Raw genomic sequence first — 25,516 nt, forward strand, 5'->3', positions numbered from 1 at the left:
AAAGGGCTCCTTAGGTGAAGGAAGTCTTACAATAAAAGGTGACAAGGAAAACGTATGGGGCATCACATCCAAAACAGCATGTAGATGTATCACAGTCTAAAATCGTAACAACTGTGAGACGTCCAAGATTAAAGCGAATGAATCATTCAAAAATGAACATAGCACTTCATATTGTCTGCCTGTGCCAATTTTCCAACAATAGAAAGGAAAAAAACATAATGAGAAGTGGAAAATAGCTCAACCCACCAACAGACTTCTCATAGCTTAACATGGGAGCCACTGTCTTATATATATTTTTCTATTACCTTCTCCAGCAAGGTGAAGTATTTACTGCTTTTCTGTTCTAAATCATCTCCTTGTATAAAACTGTGACAGACTTTGAGAACTGTTTGTTATTTTTTAAAAAGTGTAAGAAGAGAAAGCTTACAAGGGATTCATTTGTAAGCTTTCATAGTAACTAAAGCTTATCATAGTAACAAAGCCATGGACTGATGAAAGACTAGAAGGCAAATATGCAAACTATTCCTCAGTAACACAACAACAACAGTAAAAGATAGGAATAAGCTAAATCAACAGGTCTAACCATAAAGAAGTTCAGATTTCAATATTAATATTGCAGAAAACATTGGAGTTAGCTATGAATTTGCCTCTCACAATTCACTAACAATTGTACTGTGAGACAATTTTAAAAATTGCCTGCTCAGGCAGATAATTTATTAACCACTCCCCCCCCCATGTAGTCATATCAAAGCCAATTGAAGGCTACTCTCGTCAGAGAGCAAACCCCTCATTTCACCCCCTAGTCATCTCCTGGTTTCTTTCTCAAAAGCTAAAAGGGGAGGAGAAAGGAGTCTGACACTGCATTTGCATAAGTGCACAACACAGGGGATTTCTCAGCATTCATGACGGCCAAATCAACCAAACAAATTGCCTCAAGACTTGCAACAGTAAGCTATTGGGGTTCCTATGTCGGCAACTTCAGAAGTCCAATGAGAGAATAAAATCTTTTATAAACTAAAATAAGAAAACCCTCCCAATCACAATTCTTGTTCTGTCTCTCCAAACCTGAAAAAACCTGTGCACCACTAATTTAGCCTCCTTACTTAAGAATGAATGCAAGATAAAAAGGTGCCGACTGCTGGAAAGGAGCCAATTGCGAGCTTTCAGGAACAAAGTGCAAAGAGAACCGTGTTTGTTCTGCATTCAGAATTTTACATAGAACTCCACAGATGAGATGGCATATCTGGCTACAAGTCCAAGTATACACATTTATTGAACACAATGCTGCCGTTAAAAATAAATTGGAGATTAATGCCTTCTAACCAAAAGTGCAAGAAGAAGGATTCCTGACCAATTCAATTCCCACAAGGAAGGAACAAAGTTTTCTTTCAAAAGTCACCCTTTACTGGGAAGGGTGCTTCATTGCAGGGAGCCCCGAGTGGAGAAATAAGACAGCTCCTGGCTTCCTATTTATAGTCATTCAGGCAGTGAATAGTTTCATTCCAAATGCCACAAGGCATACATGCAACCTTTCATTCCAAGGGCCTGATTTGTGCTTCATTTCATAAAGTCCAGGACTAAGAAGACAAAAAGAATTTTTAACAAGTGTGCAACAGAAACTTGGGGAGCGGGGCAGTGGTTTAAGCTTCTTTATCAAACTAGATTTTCAGACATTGACATGACGGGTGGAATGGGGGACTTTTTCTTTTTTAAAAAAACCTTTCCTTTAGACTGTTGCTTTTTAAAAGAAATGCAAGCCTAAAACTGCATGGGGGGGGTGCTGTTTTTTTCTTGCTCATTAACAGGGAATTATAGGGTCCTGCTATTTAAGGAAATGGGGGGGGGGGGGGCGGTGGGGAGGGGTAGAAGACAAGGAAATGGAATGGAGGGGTGCAAGCATTTCCATTAGTTGGCTTTGAAGGACCCTTCTGAATGAGAAAGACAGAACACACTTGTCAAATGCAAGTTCAAGTGAAAGCCACTTCTGCCAATGAAGTGTGCAGATGGCTGTGGGGGTTCTGCTAAACCTTAGCTGGGCCCCGTTATGTCTTTATTGCTCACAAAAAAAGGCAAGGGTCACCGACAGTTTAGAGCAAGTTAGCTTCCTTTCCCACAGGATGACTCTAGTCAATCAAAGTTGTGAGGAAAGATTTCTCTTTTGAGTGATCGCTGTCTCGTCAGGGCACCGAACACTTATATATATATATATTTAAATCCTGAAGAAACATGTCAGGAGAGGCATAAAAAATCTTCCCAACCGTTGAAGACACCAGTTAGATGGAACTGGCCTGAACATAAAGCAAGAATGTACTATTTTCAACACATTCCCAACTGGGCCATACAGAATGGGGCTGAAATGATCAAAGCCTTCTACAATTCAGACTGAGCAGTACGGTTGGCCTGTTGTATTCAGGGATTCCTTATCCACAGATTCAAGCATCCACGGCTTGAAAACCTTGATTTTGCCATTTTATATGAAGGACACCATTTTATTGACCACTGTATCTAATGGGACTAGAAAATTCATGGATTTTGGTATCCACGAGGAGGTCCTGGAACCAAACCCCAGCGGATACCAAAGGCTAATGTAATGGCAAAGTAGGATATCACAGAGGGTCAACGAGATAAATATGGCTGCATTAAGTTATAACAGATAAGAGAGAAGTAGTAGTCTGGCGCATTATTATTATTAACCTTTATTTATAAAGCGCTGTAAATTTACACAGCGCTGTACATATAATCTTTTTAATTCTCCATATATTAAAAAATTAAAATGAGACTAAGGTCCAAAACACACTGCAGAAATAATCCAGCTTGGGGCTGTTTTAACTGCCCTGGCTCAGTACTAGGGAATCCTGGGAATTGTAGTTTATTCTGGCACCAGAGCTCTCTGACAGAGAAGTCTAAATGTCTCACAAAACTACAGCTCCCAGAATTGCCTAGTAGTGGGCCAGGGCAGTTAAAGTGGTCTCAAACTGCATTATTTCTGCATTGTGTTTTGGACCCAAGTTAAAAAACAGGAATAAACGTGTCTTATGCATACACAAGGCATAAAAGTTTTGTTTGCAACTTATCCCAATGTAAAAATAAATAATACCTCACTCTATGAGCAAATACAACACGGCATTACTTTTATATATGACTTCAATTAATTTACATAGTATCAAATGTACAGTGCAGTAATTGATGTGTGCATATGAACATGTGGATGGGCGAGAAAGCTGAAGAGATATTTTCAACTATGGAAGGAAGGAATGGACATACAAATAGGCAGACCTTTCTTACGCAATATAGCTGTATTATTTAAAAAAAAAGATGCACGGGGACAAAATTCTTCAATAATTTCAACATTCTCAGGAAAGAATACATAGAATTGTTATGGCAAAGAAAATTATATTATCTACTTTTCAACTGCAAACCAAACTCAGACTACAAAGCAACAAAGCACTATGCTTTCTACAGCATTTTCTTTACTGTATACATCAAAGAGATTAATCAGCATCTTCCTGTATCACTTTAACTCATAACACAGAATGCAATGCCCAGATTATATGAAAAGCTAAACGGGGTGCCAGAAATAGACAGGCTTCAGCCTTGTTGGCCTAGTTACTTCAAATAAACAAACAAACAGCCTAGGGTCTACCTAGCAGAACTGAGCAATTAAGATGGTATTCAGAACTTTACAGAAAACTAATTACTAAGGCTGGTGCACACTGGTTGTTTTCCAGAGCTGATTTCACCTCTCTCACACTTCTGTCCCATCTGCTAAGACTGAAGCCCTATCCCTATTTACAGGTAGGATAGACTGAATCAGCTCATGAGACTGCTACTAAAAAAGTGTATATGATCATTGGTTTCAATTATGTACTGATTGGTGTTCTCCCCTGCGTCTGAAGTATTGTGAGTTCCTGTACAGGCAGAGATAGGTTTACACTGCTTTTGCCATGGGCCAGTGCAGAGCTGACTGATGACAACTGTTAAGTTCTGCCCATTCACAATCTTCTTGATCTCCCCACCTCCACCTTTTATTTCAGGCAAAATGAGGATGGAGTTTGTTATCTGCTGTTGGTTATCTGAATGCCTCCATTCAAGAGAGCACTGGTATCTCTGAACTATTCTTCTTTCCTAACACTCAAACAGAACAATTTGTTACTATAAAAGAAGCAATTCAGAAGAAGAAAAGGTGTTCTGGGACTAGAGCTTGGAAACTTTTTTTTTTTGGGGGGGGGGAGTATGTTTTCCAAGCTATGGACTGTGTCTTCTTTCCTCTTTGGAGCTGGAAGCATCAGGGCAAATGTTGTCCCCATCTTCAAAAAGGGAAAAAATGAGGATCCCAACAATTATTGTCCAGAAAAGATTCTAGAGCAGATCATTAAACAGTGAGTCTGTGAACATCTAGAAGTCAATTCCATAATCACAAAAAAGTCAGCATGGGTTTCAGAGAAACAAGTCATACCGGACAAATCTGATCTCTTTCTTTGATAAAATTACCACCTTGTTAGATGAAGGGAATGCTTTGGATATAACATATCTTGATTTCAGTAAGGCCTTTGACAAGGTTCCCCATGACATTCTTGCAAAGAAACTTGTAGAATGTGGACTAGACAAGGCAACTGTTACATGGATTTGTAATTGGTTTACCAGCCGAACCCAAAGAGTGCTCAACAATGGCTCCTTTTCATCCTGGAGAGAAGTGACCAATGGGGTCCAACAGGGTTTCAAAATGGAGAAATGTAAGGTACTGCACTTAGGGTGGAAAAATGAAATGCCCAGATATAGGATGGGCAACACCTGACTGAACAAGACTACATGTCAAAGGGATCTAGGAGTCCAAGTAGTCCACAAGTTGAATGTGAGTCAACAGTGTGATGTAGCAGCTAACAAGGCCAATGCAATTTTAGGCTGCATCAATAGAAGTATAGTGTCTAGATTAAGGGAAGTAATAGTGCCACTATATTCTGCTCTGGTCAGGCCCCACCTGGAATACTGTGTCCAGTTCTGAGCACAATTTAAAAAAGACGTTGAGAAACTGGAGCGTGTCCAAAGGAGGGTGACTACAACGGTGAAGGGTCTGGGAACCATGTCCTATGAGGAACAACTTAGGGAGCTGGGGATGTTTAGCCTGGAGAAGAGAAGGTTAAGAGGTGATATGACAACCCTGTTTAACTATTTGAAGGGATATGTTATTGATGAGGGAACAAGCTTGTTTTCTGTTGCTCCAGCGACTAGGACCCAGAACAATGGATGGAAGCTACAGGAAAAGAGATTCCACCTCAACATTAGGAGGAACTTCCTGACAGTAAGGGCTGTTCGACAGTGGAACAAACTCCCTTGGAGTTTAGTGGAGTCTCCATCCTTAGAGGTCTTTAAACAGAGGCTGGATGGCTATCTGTCGGGGATGCTTTGATTGAGATTTCTTGCATGGCAGGGGTTTGGACTGGATGATCCTTGTGGTCTCTTCCAACTCTATTCTTCTATGATTCTATGGACAGTCTTATCAGTTTTTGCAATTTATTTTTTTGTTTGTCACTCTCACCCAGAAAACTGTATTTTGTTTATATATCTTGAACATGAACACTTCTTCCCAGCTTGTGTGGACAGGGTATACCCTCTGCTTTATCCAGCTCACAGTGGTTTATGACTGTGAAACCAACAGTAAGATTCTAGCAAAGAACCACATTTGGTTACAGCCTAGTCCAGAATTGCAGGCACTATGTCAGAGTTAAAAATAAATTTGTGTTCTCGGTGTCATCTACGTAAGAATAAGAGATCAATTCTCCAAATCAGAAATTAGCTATAGTGTCAGTATCTGATTGTTATACCCTGTTCAGGTATTTCTTAAGCCTTGCTCAAATATTCTGACTGAGAATGAATGAGCACATGAGCTGTATTTGGGCATTCAGTACCTATGGGTACCAAATGATTGAAGAGCACAGCAAATATGTGGGGCAAACACCACTGTGCGAACTAGCCATATTGCATGCCCACTGCTTGATTGGTATCAGTTTGAAGGGGGGCTGCTTATATATAAGTAGGATTTCTTCCATGGGGACACGAACCTTGGTGAATCTGTGATCACATTCACATTTAAAAATTCACATTCACATGTGAAAAACATCTGTGCACACAGAACCTGCCCCTTTATGAATGAAAATTCATGTATGAGTTAGGGAGCATAGCTGGGTTACATGTGAAAGCCTCAAAGGGACATAATCAGGCCATTTGCTATGAGGCTTCTCATGTGTTTGATATTCACAGGCTATGGATCAATGATGCACATATTGGTCCCACTCCTGACTTTCAACTGCTTTAAATGACCTGTGTATAGCTAGCCTGTACCTGAACATGTACCTGTTCCTATAGGAGCAATGTGTGACATGGAAAAGTGAAGGGTGCAGATCATGTATATAGGAGTCTACATGCTTTTGTGTTGCTCTCACACAAGTTTACTTCATGTGTTCCAAAAAGCATATGGAAGCAAGACGGTGGGACCAAAATGTGCACTCTTGTTATTTCTTCTTTTGCAGTTCCTAACCATTTTTGACAGCCTCTACTGAATGGTTGAACAGAACCACAGAGTTAAAGTAAGTACACAGAAATTAAACAAAATCCTGGCTGCAAAATAAATGGAAAAGTGCACATGTTTGGATATGGTTGGGAGAAGGAATTTTGTTCAGTAAGCTTGTAGATTTGGTGTGTTTGTTAATTTGGTTAAAAAAGAACACAAATTTATTTTATCTTCATCAGCATCCAGAATGTAAATATGACCTACAGTGCAAGTAATGTGAACACTGTAACATGTAGATCCTGACAAATCTTACATTCAAATCGAGTTAAGAATTTTCTCTGCTCTTCTGTAATCCAGTGTTTCTCATAATAAAAGGGCAAGGTTGCGAGACAAGCACACTCCCTAAAACTAATTAGTTAATGAATCCCATTTTGGGAGGAAGGTGGGATATAAATCCAAATAAACAAATAAATATAACCCAAATGAGATTTGAACCAAGAACTTTCTGCTCAGCAATGACAAAATAGCTACTCTGTCCCCCCCCCCCGACCACCACCTCTAATATCATTAAACTTGAAGGACAAATCCCAGAAGGTACAGAATGTATATTTAGGCCTTTTCTGAACCCTATACATATCAACTTGTCTGCCATTTAACTTTACACTATCTTTCTTCCTTCGCCAGACACTCTTATCTTACCCAGCATACCAGAGTACACATCTTCTGGACATGAATCAATCAACACTGCATTGTGATCATACCTGAGACAGAGATAGGAGAGATTTATAGCAAGGCCGATGCTGTTGTCATTCTTCCATTGCCTGAAATTCTGAAATGCACTGCATTTTTAAATGTACAAAATATTTCCTCCAGGAAGGAAGCAATTTGTGGGTTTTCTTTCTAAATCTGCAAGAAAGCATACACTGATGCTACATGAGTAAAAATAACCTTTGACCGGAATCAGTACTTAAGCACTGTGGAACGCATATTAGTTCTTTAGCTTTTTAGTTTAATAACTTCTCAGGATTTCCTTTTGTTAAGCTTACTATATTTAACAGGGCAGACACAGTTCAAATATACACCTTGGCTTGAATCCAAATGCACCCATTCCAACATGTACCAGAAAAAAACAACAATGCTCAGACACATTCACTCTCATGAGGTAAGGAGAACTGTCTTATCCACTAACATATCCAATCCTTTAGAGTCCCTACAAAACCATTTAAAAGGATCTGAGGACCGTGCACAGCAGCACAGTATGCAACATGGAGGGCACAGTGGGAGTAGGCAAAACCAGAAACATGCATCTCATGCACAGTCAGAACTTCTGCTCATACAAGTCAGCTTGGTTGCATGTGATCTTTGTGCTTGAGAGTTTAAAAGCACAAGCTATGAAACAAATGCATAGGAAGTGACTGAGAATCAGCATTCCATTTCAGTCAAAGGACCTAAATGATTCATTATCTGAATTTCAGACTTGGATAGAAACTATACTGTTGCTGTGCACAGTGGTTTTTAGTTGCTCCCTGGAGGTCAGTCAACTCAGTAGCGCTCATGATGATCAATGCCCGTTTCTCCTTTGAGTGTGGGAAGGCAATTCCTTTACTTCTGACATAGCCCCCTCATAGTTCAAAAGGTCAGATTCCTCCTATTCAGGGGTTCCAATGGTCTCCTCCTCCCAGTCCCATTTTTTGAAATAAAAGTTCATTTTGACAGGGGTTAAAGAATGAATAATTAATTGTAAATCTAAAAATACAAATAACGTTTTAAAACTTGGCTAACTATGAACAGTTTGTATAAGAACAAATGAGGTAACCTTCCATTCCAAAGACAAATTGTAAAAGTTTCCACAAATAAAAAGAAATATCATGGACTTTAAACTTTAGAATTTCAAGACAAAAGGAAGCCTTACTCAAATTCATTCTTTCTGCTAATACTATAGGTCCATTCTATCTTGCACTATAGCAAGGAAATTTCAGTTTGGATAATGGGTGAGAACAGTTATGGCAATTTGTCCTGCATCAAATATATTGAATAAGATTTTGATTACCTTATGATTATGCAACAAAACTATACACAAAACAAAAATATATCTACATTTTATTGAAGAGGTTCTAGGGTTAATTCCAAAACTGTGGATTGATTTGCATTCTTTTAAAAAAAACAACAGCAGTGAAAAATAATGTTGCTGCTGTCTTTTATAGGAAGAACATTTGTGCACTACGTTATACTAACATTACTATTTCAACTATTACCTTTAATACTATTGAAATTACTGGGGAAAATTATTATTAGACAAAAGTCAACAATTTGTAAGCAAGAAGTCAACTTTTCCTCATCACAAAAATACCCACCACCACCAAAAGCTATTTATCTGTTCTGAACTTACATAAATATTTCACTATATTTTCACATTTATCAAATGTGACCAAAGAGAGCAAGCTAGGGAAAATCCAGCTGTAAGCTGTATCAAGGGGAGCTTGTGTGAGTTTGCAGATGGAAGGAACAGAATTGCGCCTGACACTAATGACCCTTGTCATGCTTCACAGACACTTTTTAGCATCCCACAATACTTCCCAGAATGTCTGGGTACAAAGTTTGAATCCTTCACAGAAATAGCTACTGAGCCATTGAAATTATGAATTTCAAAGGTAGGAACCCACATTTAACAATTCTATGTGATTATTTTATCCCTAACTTCAGCTTCAAAATGGTTTCACATGGAAACATGTCTAATAATAGAAAAATATCCCAATAATATTTTATTATGAATTTATGCCCCATGGTCATTAAGCAAAGACTGAAGAGAAAATACCAGACTACGAAACTGTTTTTTTGGAAAGAATTAGGAACTTCTACACGTGAGTGCCAGCTGCTCTTTGCTTCACTCTCCGCTGGAATCTTGTAATCCGTATTAATCTGTTTGTTCTTGGAAAGTACTTTTTCTGACAATGTCCTAAATTTGGTATCAGTTCATTTATGCGATTAATTTTATGGCAGGAGAGTCTGTTGACACAGATATATTATTTCCACATATACTATGTGAAATCTCCTATAATTCTTGTCTTTTTCCCCTCTCCAACCCCACCCGTTTGCACATACTGCCAAACTAACTTAGCAAAAAGTTTAAAAAGCTGGGAACAATGTTACCACAGGGTGCCAAATTTGCAGTGAAAGCCCCAAAGGCTGTTGTCACGCAAAGTTTGACAAGGCTTGCCAAATGGTTTCTTCAGGATATAAACTGCTTGTGAAGTGACTGAATCCTTTGTATTTACAGCTGAATGCTGCAGATGGGAAAGTCTCTGCCAAGAAAGAGTAACTGCTGTTTTTGCCATGTGAAGTTTTACACACATAAATAAGGGACACACTCACTCCTACGTCCATGACAGTATTTTCCTGCTTTAGAGGGTTGGGAAGGCCTCCACCTCAAGAAACAGGGTAGAAAGGCAGCAAGAAGACATGGTAGCACATAAATATAAATATCAGTTCAAATAAAAAGCCATTTCATATGCTTTTAAAAATTTGTGAGAGAGAAATAGCACAGTGTCTGATAAATACTGTGAAATGGCAAAGAACGGGCAAAAGTGATCATTAAACATCACTGGCTGTAACTAAATCTTGCCAGTCACAGACTTTAATTCTTACTATAAAGAAAAGCTTGGATATTCCCTATTTTTTTAAACAACGGATTTCAGAATCCTCCAATGTAATCCAGAAAAGTAGTACACTTGTCCCTCCATATTCACTAGGATTAGGGGCATAAGACCCCTGTGAATATGGAAAAACCACAAATAACAAAAACACCATGTTTTTATCAGAGAGGACACCTCTCTAGGAATCTATAGGTCCTCCAGTTCAACTCAGTGGTCAACGTCCAACAGACACTGACCACAGAACTGCACTGGAGGAGCTATAAATGCCTAGTAGACTATTCTCTCTAGGAATCTCTAGTTCTTTCAGTGTAACGTTTAAAGTTGACCACAGAGTTGCACTGGAGGACTTAGATATTCCTAGAGAGAACATATTAATCAAATCTGTGAATAATCAAATCAGCAAATATCAAAGCCGCAAATATGGAGGGTTGAGTGTATTTCCAGGTTCACTTTTAGAATAAACCAACACACCCTTAAATCTGAGGAGGTGTTTGAATGCAGGACCTGCTGACCATCCCAAAAACTGTATAGTGTACTACCCAAACATTCAGAAATGTAAGGAAATACTAATTAAAATAAGAGGGATTAATATCTGCATTCTCTGCATCTCTTTCCACTTCTTGACATCTCTCAAGAAAGCGAACAAGATCTCTCTTGCATAGCATCGAAATGTATATTTGATGTTTTATTGGTTGATTATTAATACAAGAATCTGAGATAACAGAAATAAATGTCTGAAAGGTAATGCATCCTATCACCTTACATGTTTAATATATATGCTGAAAATATCATAAGAAAAGCAGAATTAGAATCACAAAAAGGAGGAGTGAAGATAGGAGGAAGCAACATTAACAACCTAAGATATGCAGATGACACCATAAGCAGAAAACATTCAGGAATTGAAACAGTTAATAAAGAAGGTCAAAGATAAATGTGGAAAGGCAGGTCTGATGCTGAACAAAAAGAAAACAAAAATAATGACCACAGAAGAAATACCCAAATTTAGTCTAGACAATGAGGAAATTGAAATAGTTAAAGAATTTCCATATCTAGGATCAAACATTAACCAGAATGAAGACTGCAATCAAGAAATAAGAAGACGACTAGGAATGGGAAGGGCAGGTATGAAATAAGTGGAAAGATGCTGAAGAGCAAAGACATACAACTGAGCCCCAAAGTCAGAATTGTTCAGGCCACTGTATTCCCAATTACCATGTATGGATGTGAGAGCTGGATGGTGAAAGAAGCAGACAGAAATAAAATCAACTCATTTGAAATGTGGTGCTGGAGAAGAGTACTTAGGATCCCGTGAACAGCCAAGAAAACAAACAAATGGGTCCTTGAACAGGACAGACCAGGGCTCTCCTTAGAAGGTAAGATACTCAAGTTCAGACTATCGTACTTTGGCAACATCATGAGAAGGCATGGATCACTAGAAAAAAACAATCATGCTAGGAAAGGTAGAGGGTAGAAGAAAGAGAGGAAGACCACAAACCAGATGGATAGACTAAATCAGGGGGTCGAAGGCTTTCATGGCCGGTATCCATAGTTTTTGTGGGGGGTTTTTTTGTGCTATGTGGCCATGATCTAGAAGATTTTATTCCTGATGTTTCACCAGCATCTGTGGCTGGCATCTTTAGAGAAGATATACCCAACTCCTTTCCAGGCAAGCATTCTCTGAAGATGCCAGCCACAGATGCTGGGAAAACTCTTCTAGAACATAGTCCGAAAAACCCACAAAAAATTATCAATCAGGGGGGTTAAGGGCAGGGGCTTGCAGGATCTGGGCAAGGCAGTAGATGATAGAGATTCTTGGAGATGTCTCATCCATAGGGTCGCCATGAATCAGTACTGACTCAAGGGCAGCTAAGAACAACAATAATGCTTATAAGGTCAGCTGCAGGACATGAGATTTTCCAGTCAGAATAGAGCCAGATGGAGTGATGGTCTGATACAGTATTAAGCAGCATCACATGGTGACACTTTTGTCTTACTCTCTCTTCTCATTATTTTAACTACAAAAACACACTTACAAAATGGTATAAAGTATTTTGTGCACCATTTAGGAACCAAACTATTACAGAATAATGCAAACAACGAATTATGTCAAAAGGTTACTAAAGCTGCAAGATCTTAAATTATTTAATTCAAACTTAATATTCAAAGTTAAAGGTTTCTTTTTAAAGGGTGAGTGAATACAGAAGAAAAATCTTAAATATTAAATCCAGCTATGTAAACATTAGCACAAATTTTCCTGTTGTAAAATTATTTCTGAATGGCTTTATTTTCTCTTTACAATCTCCTAAGAGGCATTTTAATTATCAGTGACTGAGAAAGAGATATGCCATTTGAACATCTCATGTTTAAGCATTATTACTGTCAGCTTAAGAATTATAAATTGCAACAGACTTCTCCAACCTGCCACCCTCCAAATGTGTTGGACTATAACTCCCATCACTTTGGACTATGATGACTAGGTGTCAAGAAATCATAAATCCAGTACATCTAGATGGCATCAGTTTGAGCTGGAATATAGGATAATTTTTACTGGAAGTATTTATATGCACTACTTCAAGTTAGCATATATTGAAGCAACACAAAATTCTTCTTTCAATATCAATGAGAACTGCCAAATAAACTACACATAAAATTGCCTGATGAGAAATTGCAGACAGAACAATATAGGTTTTAGAAAATACCTCCAAAGTATCAGGACATCTGATAATGAATTCCAGACAAAGCCAGAACTTAAGTTTACTCTAATAGACTTTCAGGTTTCTGGCAGTACCATTCAATACATATCTACTAAGAAATAAGTCCCACCAAATTCAATGGGAATCAGAAACAGTACTGCAGCCACAGCCTATTCAACTCAATTTAGTGGCCAAAAGAACAGTGACAGAATTCTCATTTTCCCTCCACCTACCATTCAAAAACCATGTTGTACTTGCTTGATTTTTGACCCATTCGTAAACTATTTATAATAAAAAATCTTCCAAGAAAACAACTGTACCAATGTTAATATCTATTCACAATAAGTCAGACAGCATTAGTTCTCAGCACATCAATCTGGAAAATGCACATTTTCTTACTTACCTCAATTTTGTCTATCTTTGCATCTCCCCAATAAAGTTTGCTTTCTTCAAGATCCAATGCCAAACCATTAGGCCACCCTAAAGAGGTGTTCACCAGGACTTTCCTCTCAGAGCCATCCAAATAAGCACACTCAATTTTTGGATTTTCACCCCAGTCAGTCCAGTACATATACCTGTTGAGAACCAGAGAAAGATATATTTCATATATGTGTCTGTGATATTGTTGCAACTTCAGGCTGTGATGTTCAAAGTAACTGGTAACAGAGTGTTCTATGTTTGCCCACAGATTGCAAGATCTGTTCAATATCCTTATACTTGTCATAACAAATAAGGGGGGAGTAGTAATGAATTCCATGTCAACAAACCATCAAAGATTTTAGTACCTCACCTTACGCGGGGGATCCGTTCCGGATCCCTCCGCGTAAGGCGAATTCCGCCTATGTTTGAGCCCCATTGGAAACAATGGGGCTCGTGTGCGGTGGCGCGGTGGCGTGGCTGCGCGTGGGGTGCAACGGGCGCGTGCGCCCATTCAATTGAATGGGACGCGCCGCCACTTCCGCCCCGTGCGTGCCGGCGGCTTTGAGCGCCTATGCTCAAAGCCGCCTATTAAAAGGCAGCGTATGGCAAGGCGCGACTGTACATGGCAGGCTTTGAAAACCAACAATCCCAAATTCATTAGAAAGTTATAGACTGAAACAAACAAACAAGCTGCACCAAGAAAATATAACCCATGGGAGGTTAGAAGTTATGCAACTTTTTCATCTGTTTGTTGTTGTTTCAGCTATACTATAATATAAAATGCTTTTCTGCCTCTAATACTAAATAAATACAGAGGGCTCTTGGCATTCACTGGGGTTTGATTCCAGAATACCAACATCTGGATGCTCAATTACCATTATATACAATGGCACAGTAAAATGGAGTTGTAGTTGTTGTGTACCTTGAAGTCGTTATTGACATGATGACCCCAAGGCAAACCTATCACAGGGTTTTCTTGGCAAATTTCTTCAGAGTGAATGTGCCATTGTCATCCTCTGAGGCTGAGAGAGTATGACTTGCCCAAGATCACTCAGTGGGTTTAGATGGCCAAGCTGGGATCCAAACCCTAGTCTCCAAAATCATGGTCAGTACTCAAACCACTATGACAAACTGGCTCTCCCAGTAAAATGGAGTCTTTTACATAAAAAGGCAAAATAAAGGTTTACTTTTGGGGGGTTTAAAAATATTTTCAAGCTGTGGACGGTTGAATCCGTGAATGCTGAATCCATGGATATGGAAGGCCAACTGTACTAATAAGAGTCAACCATCTTGTTGTATTATTGAATGGGAACAAAACCAAGATCCCCACTAAGATTGTCAACATGATCCAACTTCTTGAACAAAAAATCAATTTTATTTGTTTCTTTGTTTTTACTTTAGAATACACATTTATAAACTGATTATGACCAAAGTTGATATTCACACTTAGGCTGGCCCCTCCCTCCCTGCCCCCCATGTGATATTTATACATGATTTAATACTTTTGTGCAAATTCCTGAGTTACTGGCAATGTTGAGCTTTTGGAAGGGAACTCTTCTTTGTTGTGATTTGGTGTGAAACACATTTTAAGTAATAATATCAATCAAGCCAACAACAGGTAAATTTCCTAGCAGCCTATAAACTGATTAAAAACTTGTAACACTCACCCCATCACAGGATTGAGCACTATTGCTCTAGGTTCATCTAGGTTTTCTGATATAAGGATTTTTCTGGATGTCCCATTCAACCGCGTAACTTCAATGCGATCTGTACCAGTGTCAGTCCAGTATAAGTTCCTGGCCACCCAGTCCACTGCTATACCATCAGGATGATCTATTTCTGTTGACACAATGGTCTGGGCTTCAGATCCATCAAGGAATGCCCTACGAATTGCTCTGACATCATCATCAGTCCAGTATATGTAACCTTCAACTGGATCATAGTCTATTGCAATAGCATGCCTGATATTGTCTATCTGCAGGATAATGTCAGTGAAATCTGGCATGTCCAACGAAATTCTTCTTAAATCTGTTCTTCTAGCGAGCAAGAGAACTTCTTCAGCACCTGGGGGGAAAGCATCACCAGTAATCAGCAAGTGCTACTGTGTAAATCTGAGGGATATTTACTATTTAGAAGGCAATACTGTTGAAGCAATGGGAAAACCAAGGCTAACTTAGCATACATATTCCAATTTTGTTCAGTTGGGGTCATGGAGGACTGAATTTTGATTCCAAGAGCTTCAGCTGCTTTCCAGTATGCAGACAAAATGTTACCTTCTAAACCTAAATGCCGTTTTTCCTGGCATGTCTTTAACATTTCTATGCAAGTAAGCAGGAAAATCACACTAACTTAATACATTCAACATTTCAAGGACTACACCAGGAAGATTTATGCTCTGTTGACAACTACTTTATATGTTTAGATGTGCAAAGAAACAACAGAAAATTCAGGTGCTAACCACAAAACTACAATGCCACTTTTCTTATAATACAACGTTCTCTATGAAACCACCCTCTTCTTGATTTCTGTTTTTAAAAATATATATTCTGAGCAAAACTAAAACACCCAAAATGCACATTTTAGTTAATGAGACTCACAAGTTTAAAAAAAGGGGAGGGGAAGAGAAACAGTTACGTCTAATTTTTTTCCCGCTTTTTAAGAAAATTTACATATAGTCCACTTGTGTCATACGTGGGCTTCCCATATGCAGGCGGGAAGCCTGGGAGGACATAATGGCACGTGCCTCATGCCGTGCAGAGGAGCGTGCCCCATTAATCTCTATGGGGCTTGAGCATGTGCTGAATTTGTTTTACAGGGGGGAGGAAGTCTGGAATGGATCCCCCATGTATGGCACGGGCGGACTGTATAATGTTCATAAACTAAAATACAAAATCATAAAGTGATTCCATTTGCTTAATACAATGAAATCACATCCTTTGCTTGCATAGTTCTCTTTGGGAGAAATAGAGAAGATGTCTAGACTTTTTATCTCACCAAGCTGTCAGTTCAACCAACAGTTGTTTCCTGAAGGCTCAGCATTAAATGTAGTTTCCATATTCAACACTCTTTAGTATGCAATATAAATACTGTATCTGTGGGTATGTTAGTTTAAGTTCGAAAGGGGCAAGGTGGGTGAATAGTCTGCCTTAACCATTTTTATTGGGAAAGAAAAATACAGTATAATTACTTCTGGATAAAGGAGTATTAACTATATAGAGTTACTTTTGTTTTAAGTAGATTTATTTTTGTAAATATTTGGGTAATCTGGTGATAAAAGATCAATTTGTTTGTGAAATTAAATAAATAGGTAAAAGATATAAATGAAATTAATTATATCAGTTTTCAAATCTTTATTATATTATTTTTTATTTCTTGATTTTTATGGCTATATTAACAATATTATGTGAGACATATACAGGAAGGTATACATTTAAAATATAAGAAGAGAAGCAATTGATATGGAAGGATATATCCAGTGTCCTAGGTTTGGAAGTCTTTGCTTTTGTAGAATTTGTGTAGTCTGTTGGATGTATGTAATATGTATTGTAATGTGTAATGTAAGCAATGTTTTTTGGGGGGGGTTGGGCTCATGTTTGTTAGATGTATGTATGTAATATGTACTCTTTCGTGTGTTCTATCTGCATATTTCAATAAAGCTTTTTAAAAAAATTCAAAAATTGCTCCTTAGACCTTTTGTAGTTAGGTTATGCAACGAGGCTATACAAAAACATAGAGACCACTGCTATGGGTATACCACCATGCCATTTTACCTTCTTCATCCACTCCAGGTTCTGCATTTTCTTTCCTTACATTATTACATGTAGGACTGAAGTTATCTACCAGATGAAAATAAGTCCTGTGATTTGGGGAGATTGGGGGATATCCATCACAGAAACAATTCATAAGAAAAAATGCTGGAAAAATCCAATAAAACCTGATATAAAGTACCAATAAGGTCTGAGGATCTATTTCTTGGAATAACCACTCCCATCTGTCTTCCTTCCCATCTTGAGAAACTATGCGAAGGGAGAGAGGTGGAGGTGGTTATTCCAAGAAATAGATCCACAGAAAGGATATTGTCTCCAACACCTCTCAGACTTGCAGCCTTGGGAAGCTAGTGACAAAAAATTTGGATTAAAGATAGTGAGCAAAATAACATGCCAAAGTAAACAGTGGTATAATAGTGCCCTTGGGTCCCTGATGGCTTCAGCACATCCTTATTATATTCATTCTTCTTCAACACATATTTCCAGGCTTTGCTCTTGGATCTCCACAATGTAGCAGTGGCCAGGTGTGTTTTCTCCTTCACCCCAACATATTCTACTTGGAAACCACTTGTAGCCATTTTCTTACCTTCAGACCCACTGCCCATTCATATTTCAATAACAATGAAGAAAAATGGATTGTACAAATGTCAGGATTGGAATGGAGAGAGATTGTTCTGAAGAGGGGATAAAATCCCTGAATGAGAAGGAATAAGATGAATGCAAAATAGAAGCCCCTTCTGCACAGCTGCTCCTATCTGGCCTCAGTATCCCCTGATGCATTCTAAACTAAGGAAAAATTGCAAATAGAAGACCCAATTACTTGCTAAGAAATGTATACATTAAACCCTTGCTTATCAGTGCTTCACTTTCACGAATCACTATTTTGATGCCTGCAAATTACAGACAAGTTCCATTAATTTGATGAGTGGTCTGCTTTTTCGTCAGTTTTTCTTACCTATAAGGCTCGCTTAGGGCTTGCCTATGGAAAAAACAGACCTCTCCTTAAATTTATGGAATGTGTCTGTATAATTTCTAGTACCTTTTTCCCCATCTGCTCTTGCTTTGCAAGCAGTCCAAAATGAACCTCTGTAGCAATCCATTGAGTGCTCCTTGGTGCCTCCCTTGCAACCTTTTCTGCATTCAGTTTGTGGTGCTTCTGAGATTGTGGGCAGTGCATCTCTTACAGTATCACTGTACTGCATCACTGTGCAGGACATTAAAGGTAAGCTTTTGTTCATTTGATTTTACTTTTGTGTATACACAGCATGCTACAGTATTTCGCTTTTGCACATATTCAGAAGTGATGTGTAGTGTGTTATTTACATTTTTTGATGGCCAAAATGTATTTGTAAACTAAAAAAACCCTGGATGCCATTGTTCAATTGATTCCACTTTGACAGTGCTCTGGTCCTTAACTCGTCAGATAAGCGGGGGCTTCCTGTTCAGCAATCTGTTATAATGCAATGCAGAGATGGGTAATTTATAGCTCACATACCAGATGCAGGCCGCCAAGTCCCTTTTACAGACCCAGGCCTGTCGGGAGCCATCACTCTGTGTGCTGCCTGAAATATCCCCTGCAGGGCATGGCAGCTGACTGTGGCATTGCCACCTAAGCTCTGCAAAGTTGCGCATAATCTCATAACTTTGAGAAAAGTCCAGGTGGCTCAACCAAATTGACAACAGGCACCACTGTTGCCATGACAGAGAGACATCAAGGCCTCAGAATGGGAAACAAAACTGCCTTGAGCAGCCTAATGGAATATTGAAAAATAGCTTCTCTATAAAATGAGTTATATAATGGCATGCCTCATGCAGTAAGCTTCAAAGAATGTGCAAACCCCACTCCCCTCCAAAACCAAATCTAGTATGGAGGGAATATTTATTCAAATGCAAGCACTAAATGCAAGAATGTATGGGTATCTGTTTACGTTCACAGTGGACTAGACAGGTGGTGCTTAATTTAATGGAAGAGAGTAAGCAGAGTCACCGCTGCCAGACAGGCTCAACTGGTAAACACATGGTAATACATTCAGACATCACTGTGCAAAGAAGAAATGAACAGTTCTAAAATGCTGATGTGCTTAAATGACAAAGAATTAAAGACAGAAAGACACACAGACAGAAAGAGACTCTGATGTTAGTCATCCAGGGATGCTTCTAGGCGAGACTTTTATTTTGCTTCATTCACATAATTTTACATGTGTGTGTCCAGACACTGCACTCTGCCTTCTATAATCCTGTTCTAGTTTTGCACCACTTTCCCCATATATTTATTTTCTTCTTACCAAGCAGTATCTATGAAGAAAGGAAAGAGAAACTAGGTGTGCAATGGCTTTTAACTGGTTACATTCAAAGTCCTCCATATGGGTGCACACCCTATTTCAACATGGCATGTAAGGGATATTTTCAAACATACTTTTCGATGCCCATAGGTTCCAGCACAATATAAGTATTACCCTACAGAGCTGTTCATCCTGAAGGCACTGCTACGCCCCTTTGGTAAATATGTAACTACATAGCTGATGGAGTATAAACTGGGCCTGATTTAAATGGGTGTGTTCCCACACAGACACTGTATTGTTTAAACTGGTTACCATGACCCATATATACAACATTAAGAGGTCTGGGTTCAATGACCTGTGAAAAGAACACAGTTGCCATGCTTGTTCAGTTTTCAGTAGTAACCTATGTGTGCTTATTTAAAAAGACATGACCTTATGTTTAATACAGGCCCTATAGAAGGCCCCAAGTTTAGGAGTGACAAAATGGTGTGCCATCAAGTTACATGGCAAAATGCTCCTAAGAAACATAATGTTCAATTTTTTATGAAAGCAAATCAAGTTAGTTTTCCCAGTATCTTGAATTCTGCTTCTAAGACACTTTTTCTTTAACGACCAGTATGTCATCCTTAAGTTATATAGAACACACTAATCCTTGAAAATCCATGAACCTATTTACTAAAACAAAGTCACTCCAAAATTTCCATGTTTATTTCAAACAAATTGAAGACTCTGGAGCACAAGGACAATCCAATCTGTCTCTATGGTCTTCATGTCTCATCTACTTGCCATCCCTCCATTTGATTTCAACAGTAACACCACCTCTCATGAGTGAATCTTAAACTATTACCTGGCACATATATTCCCAGTCTTGAAACACTCATTTTAAAATGTGACATTAGCCCAACTAAACATGTTGCAAAGTGTCAGCTTTTTAATTTAAACAAAGAAATTGTTTAAATTAAAAAGCCATCACTTCTTTAACTAGCTTCAAAACGGAGTTGAAAACCATCCTGTTCAGAGAAGCCTTCCCAGGCATTGCATAATTGTCGCTTACCATCTGATGTTCTTTTGTTGCCTGTTTATTGAACCATTTCCTGTATTGCTATATATTGTATATGTATTATCCTACTTGAGAGTATGTATTTTCCCTGGATGAAGATTAACCTTCCATTTTGAAGCCAAGCCCTCCCTCCAGTCCATCTGCCTTGGTCCAGGCCTCGGAGGTAGAGAGGAACTGCTGGACCTCTTACCCTCTCCCTCCACCACTCCCTTCTCCTTCTGTGTCATGTCTTTTTAGATTGTAAGCCCGAGGGCAGGGAACCGTCTAAATAAAAAGATTGCATGTACAGCGCTGTGTAAATTTACAGCGCTTCATAAATAAAGGTTAATAATAATAATAATAATAATAATAATAATAATAATAATAATAATAATGTCCTTATAGCATCAGTGATCATTGTTAAGAATTTTAATTCACTGTGAAAATACAAAGCTGCAATCTCACTTCCAGACCACATATGTGTCCAATTGTTAGCAATACTGCTTAGGACAGAGGTAGGAATCAAATTCTGAGGCACCTGAGAATTTTCCATGTCTGGTAGGAGAGTTTCTCTAGGTAAAATTCACCCATATAAAACAGGCCATAAAATATTAGCTCATAAGTCATCCAGATGCTTGTTTCAAGTAAAGGAGGCAGCCAGTCATTTCTCGCATGGTAAATGGGAAGGAAAAATTGTCCCCCAAAGTCTAAGTTCATCATCAGCCAATCCGACTTGATGCTGGAAAGTTCCTTCCTCAGCTAACACAGGAATCTAAAGTATTATTTAATGCAATATGTATACCCTCTGTGGTTTTTAAAAGTCTATGGCCCGGTATAGACAGGCCTCGTGGCACATCTTCACGTGCTACAGTTGCCTCAGGGTGTCACTTACAGATGCCTCGCAACCCTAGCACGTCTTCCATACGTCAAAATGGCAGTGCTATGTACAGATGGGTGCTGCCATTTTGATGCGACGGACACCTAGTGTCCGCACATCACGGCACCATAATGACATCGCGAGTGCACCATTGGCGCACTGCGGCGTCATTATGGTGCCGCAAAAAGAAACAGCTTTTTGCAGGTTCTTTTTGCTCTGTGAGGAAGCCGTGCGGTTTGTCCGCTGCGGCTTCCTCACAGAGCAAACCAGGGCGCTGGCAGACTGCCCTTTTGTACTGGGCCTATGTTTACATCAATCAACAACTATTTGCCAGAAAATAATAGGGGAAAGAATATGTATGTATGTAACACTATACGAGTCACTCATTTAGCAAGGAAAATTGCACAAATGTCTTATGTTTAAAAAAGGGAAAGCAAGTAACTTGGGACTTCTTTAGATTTTCCACATCAAGGTAGTTAGACTTCAATTTTATTTTTTGATACAAATCTTTCCTCTCTGCCACCAATATTCCAATTTCAATTTATTTATTTTCTCTTTCCTGTTGCCCATAATACCACAGATTTTTTGCCAGCATATCTAGCAAAACCATAGAATCATAGAGCTGGAAGAGACCACAAGGGCCATCCAGTCCAACCCCCTGCCATGCAGGAACTCACAATCCAAGCATCCCTGACAGATGGCCATCCAGCCTGTTTAAAGACCTCTAGGGAAGGAGACTCCACTACACTCCGAGGGAGTGTGTTCCACTGTCCAAAATGGATAGTCCTAAATCAGTATAGTCCTATTATTTTAATGAGATGCCTTAGGAACACTTGATAACTTTTGTTGAAAGCAAAAACACCCTACAAACACAAATATTAGTCCAGTCATCTTCAATCTCTGAGCTCTGTATTCTCATTTTGTAGTTAACAAGAAGCCTTCCAGAAAAGAGAAAAGAGGGCCCAGTGTGTATGTGATTATTTCTGCAGCCCTGGCAGTATCCCCTTTTACCCATTAATTTTAAATAAAAAACATCAACACTAGGTGTAGCACTTTCAGAGATTTTTTTTTTAAGTTTCAGTTCTGAAAATGGCAGCTGCATTTTATTTACAAAATTAACTCCAATCAAAGCTGACAGTAGCAAAGCAGCCCATCTTGCCAGCTAAACAAGAGCTGTTTGCCACTCTCCCCTTGGCCCACTTCACATCTGACAAGTGACAAGACATCTACAATACAGTAACAAATGCTCCAATTTATCCACCCAACCTAAACAAATGTAGACAGCACTGGTTGCCTTTGCTAATCCACACCACAAAATACCATGCTATTCCTTTCCCATTTGTCTGTCTACTAATCAGACTAGAACAATGCTCCATTGTAGGGACTTTTCTTGCTCCTTTTCCATTCCCCTCAGACTCCCCAAACCACCACCACAAAGGCTGCTAATTTTTGCAGCTACCATTTTTCTGGGAATGACTCTGGCCAGAGAAGAGGATTTGCAAATTCTAAAACATTAGCTGGTAAACCATTCAAGTCTTGCTACCTTTGGAAAACAGATCAATCTAGTGTAAGATCCTTAAATACACAGCACATCCTTTCCATTAAAATCAAACAGATTTTTTGTAAAGCCATACATACATAGAGATGTGAGATATATGCAAATCTGTTAATTTGCTGTAAGAGATTAAATTAGCTGGCAAAATTTCTCTGCATGATGTAGGGGGGAAACACTGTTGTGGTGGGGGGGGGGGGGAGGGTGGAGAAAACATTATCTTGCTTGTTAGTGTTTTTGCCAGCTTTCCAAACAAATAAAATTCAGTGTAAGGAAGTTTGTTAGCACTCAGGCGTTTTTAACATTTTATTTTTGCAGCAAGTAACATACAAAATAGTAACATACAAAATAGCCATCTAATTTTGTTTTCCAAATCTACATATTTATAACTGACTTCCCAGTTTTACAGAGAGAAATAACTGAATTACAGCATGATTTATTTTACTCAAGTGAACTACTTGATAAATGCCACTACTGTATGCTTAACAAGGGAATTAAATGCCAAGCCATTTGTGAACTGTTTCATATTTACTCTGAAGCAATTACCTTGCACTGCCCCACTGTAGAACTTGTGCCATTAGCAATCCAACATTTACAATCCAGTAAATAGTTAAGCGATTGCTATCAATATGGAGGTAAACTGCTGCAATTAAAGGAAGTAAATCATTGCAATTCTCTTAAGAGAGGGTTTCAGTAAGATGATAAATATCAGAGAAAGATAAGCTTCCATGTCCTTCAGTGAAACAATTCCTTCCAGTTTGAAATACAGACAGATGTTGCATGAACTAATTCCTCCATATTCATCAATACAAACCTCTCCCAGAACTAAAGGGAGGTATGTCTTGTGCGTGGGTGCGTGTACACACATGCGCATGTGAAGAGGGGGGTGACCAATAACCGCAACAAGCTTGAAGCAAGTTTCAATTTGTTGGATTTTTTAGTGGAAAACTATAACCCACCTGCTCAAACTGGTTAGCTCACATCTCATTACACTCATTTCAAAGAAGTGATGTAAAAAAATCCAACCTAACAAAATAGCAATGAAGGACAGGAACAGCACTATTTCAAATGAGATACCCTGTGCTATGGTTTTTCCCACAGGACTGATTTTTTTTAAATTAGAGAAATAGGCAGTAGGAAAGGATTAACACTCTCTTCCTCCACATTGTGGCTCATATCCAACCAGCTGACTGGGTTGCTCTTCACTAAAAAGACACACACCTACAATAAATCCTGATCACCAATCTCTTGCATCACAACTAGCTGCACCCTAACCTAAGGTGAGCAACAGTGCTCCAAAAGTTCTCAGTGCTAAGTATTTATCTAAAGGAACCCGTTTCTTGAAGGATGCCAAAACTGATCTACGCGATCTATGCAGATTGTACAACTATGAGCTTGAAATCTGAAAGCCAAAAATATCCTTTGCGTTTGACTAATGACTTAATGCTAGTCTAGGTACACCAAGGAGCTAATTAATAAGACCAGGAATCAAAGCATGTGGATGTTGGCATAAGACAGGGAACCACAAAAGATGCAGAGCTTGGGAAAGAAATAATCCATAAAACTGAACCAAAAAGCTACATTCTTATGCAAAACCAGACTTCCTGTTCCCATCCCACTTTCCCCCCTTTTGACAGAAAGCCCTTTAAAGAATGTCTGGCCTAACAATAGAAAGGTGCTAACGCCATATAAACAGTCACACATTTCTGTGCCCTTAGCTAAAATACGAGATGCCCAGTGGGCTGTTTCCCACTGCCAGAAACACAAAGTCAATATGAATGTTTTGAAAGGATTGTTCTGAGCATTCAGCAAGGGTTTCTAAAGCTGTGAAAGAAGGGTTGTTTTTTAAAGGGAGGCAGAAAACCTTCATTCACTACCTTAGAAAGCATGTCAATAACACATCTAAAGCAGAAGGAGTAATTGAAAACAGGTCCTGCTTTCCAGCTTTCAGTTTGCAGTGCTGCATGCATGGCTGTACAAAACCACAGAAAAAAGTGGAGGGAGAAAAACAGGCAAACATGGGCAGCACCCCTTCCCTCTCCATGATTTGCTCTGAGAAATGGTAGGGTTTTTTGTACAACCTCTTGAATCCCCCAGACAGCATGGCCACATTTCTAGGCTCTGGCTTTCATACATCAGTATCTAGGCAACTATGCTTACTATGTTGTTGTTATATGTGCATATATATGCCTGTGCCTGGCTTCCACTCCACCAAATGCATCTGAGGGAGTAGACTGAAGTCTATGAAAGCTCATGCTGCCAATTTCTTTCTTTCAGTTAGTCTCAAAGGTGTTAAAGATCTCTCCATATGTTGTTGTTATTCCTATTCCATATAATTTGAACAAGGAAAGTACTACTGTCAATGTTCTCAAAGAGCTACAATAAGCATTTGTTGTTGTGTACCCTCAGGTAGTTTTTGACTTATGGTGACCCTAAGGCAAACCTATCATTCTCTCAAAGTAACCCAGTGGGTTTCCATGGCTGAGCAGGGATTTGAACCCTGGTTTCCAAAGTCATACTCTAACACTCAAACCACTACAGCATGCTGGCTTTTACAATAAGCATGCTACCTTGTTATTCTAACACCTTCCCCACACTTTCTTTTAGTAGCCTGAGCTACTAAATTGTAGAACATATTAAAAGGAAGTATTGACATAAAATAATTCAAATGTTACTGTTGTAACCCGCCTGGATTCCTTGTGATTGGGCGGGCTATAAATAAATC

General features: G+C 38.9%; 1 protein-coding gene across 3 annotated transcripts in view; it reads right to left on the reverse strand.

Moving 5' to 3' along the window:
* LRP5 (LDL receptor related protein 5) overlaps window positions 1-25,516 on the reverse strand; it is a 165,335-nt gene that overhangs the window by 67,557 nt on the left and 72,262 nt on the right. For all 3 annotated transcript variants that reach the window (XM_042446572.1, XM_042446574.1, XM_042446575.1), the window contains exons 6-7: window positions 14,942-15,338; window positions 13,258-13,429 (exon numbers count right to left, since the gene is read on the reverse strand). In XM_042446572.1, the coding sequence (XP_042302506.1) occupies window positions 13,258-13,429; window positions 14,942-15,338 (569 nt within the window). The remainder of the gene's footprint in view (window positions 1-13,257; window positions 13,430-14,941; window positions 15,339-25,516) is intronic.

Source organism: Sceloporus undulatus, chromosome 1 (assembly GCF_019175285.1).
Source record: "Sceloporus undulatus isolate JIND9_A2432 ecotype Alabama chromosome 1, SceUnd_v1.1, whole genome shotgun sequence".
Classification (NCBI taxonomy): Eukaryota; Metazoa; Chordata; class Lepidosauria; order Squamata; family Phrynosomatidae; genus Sceloporus; species Sceloporus undulatus.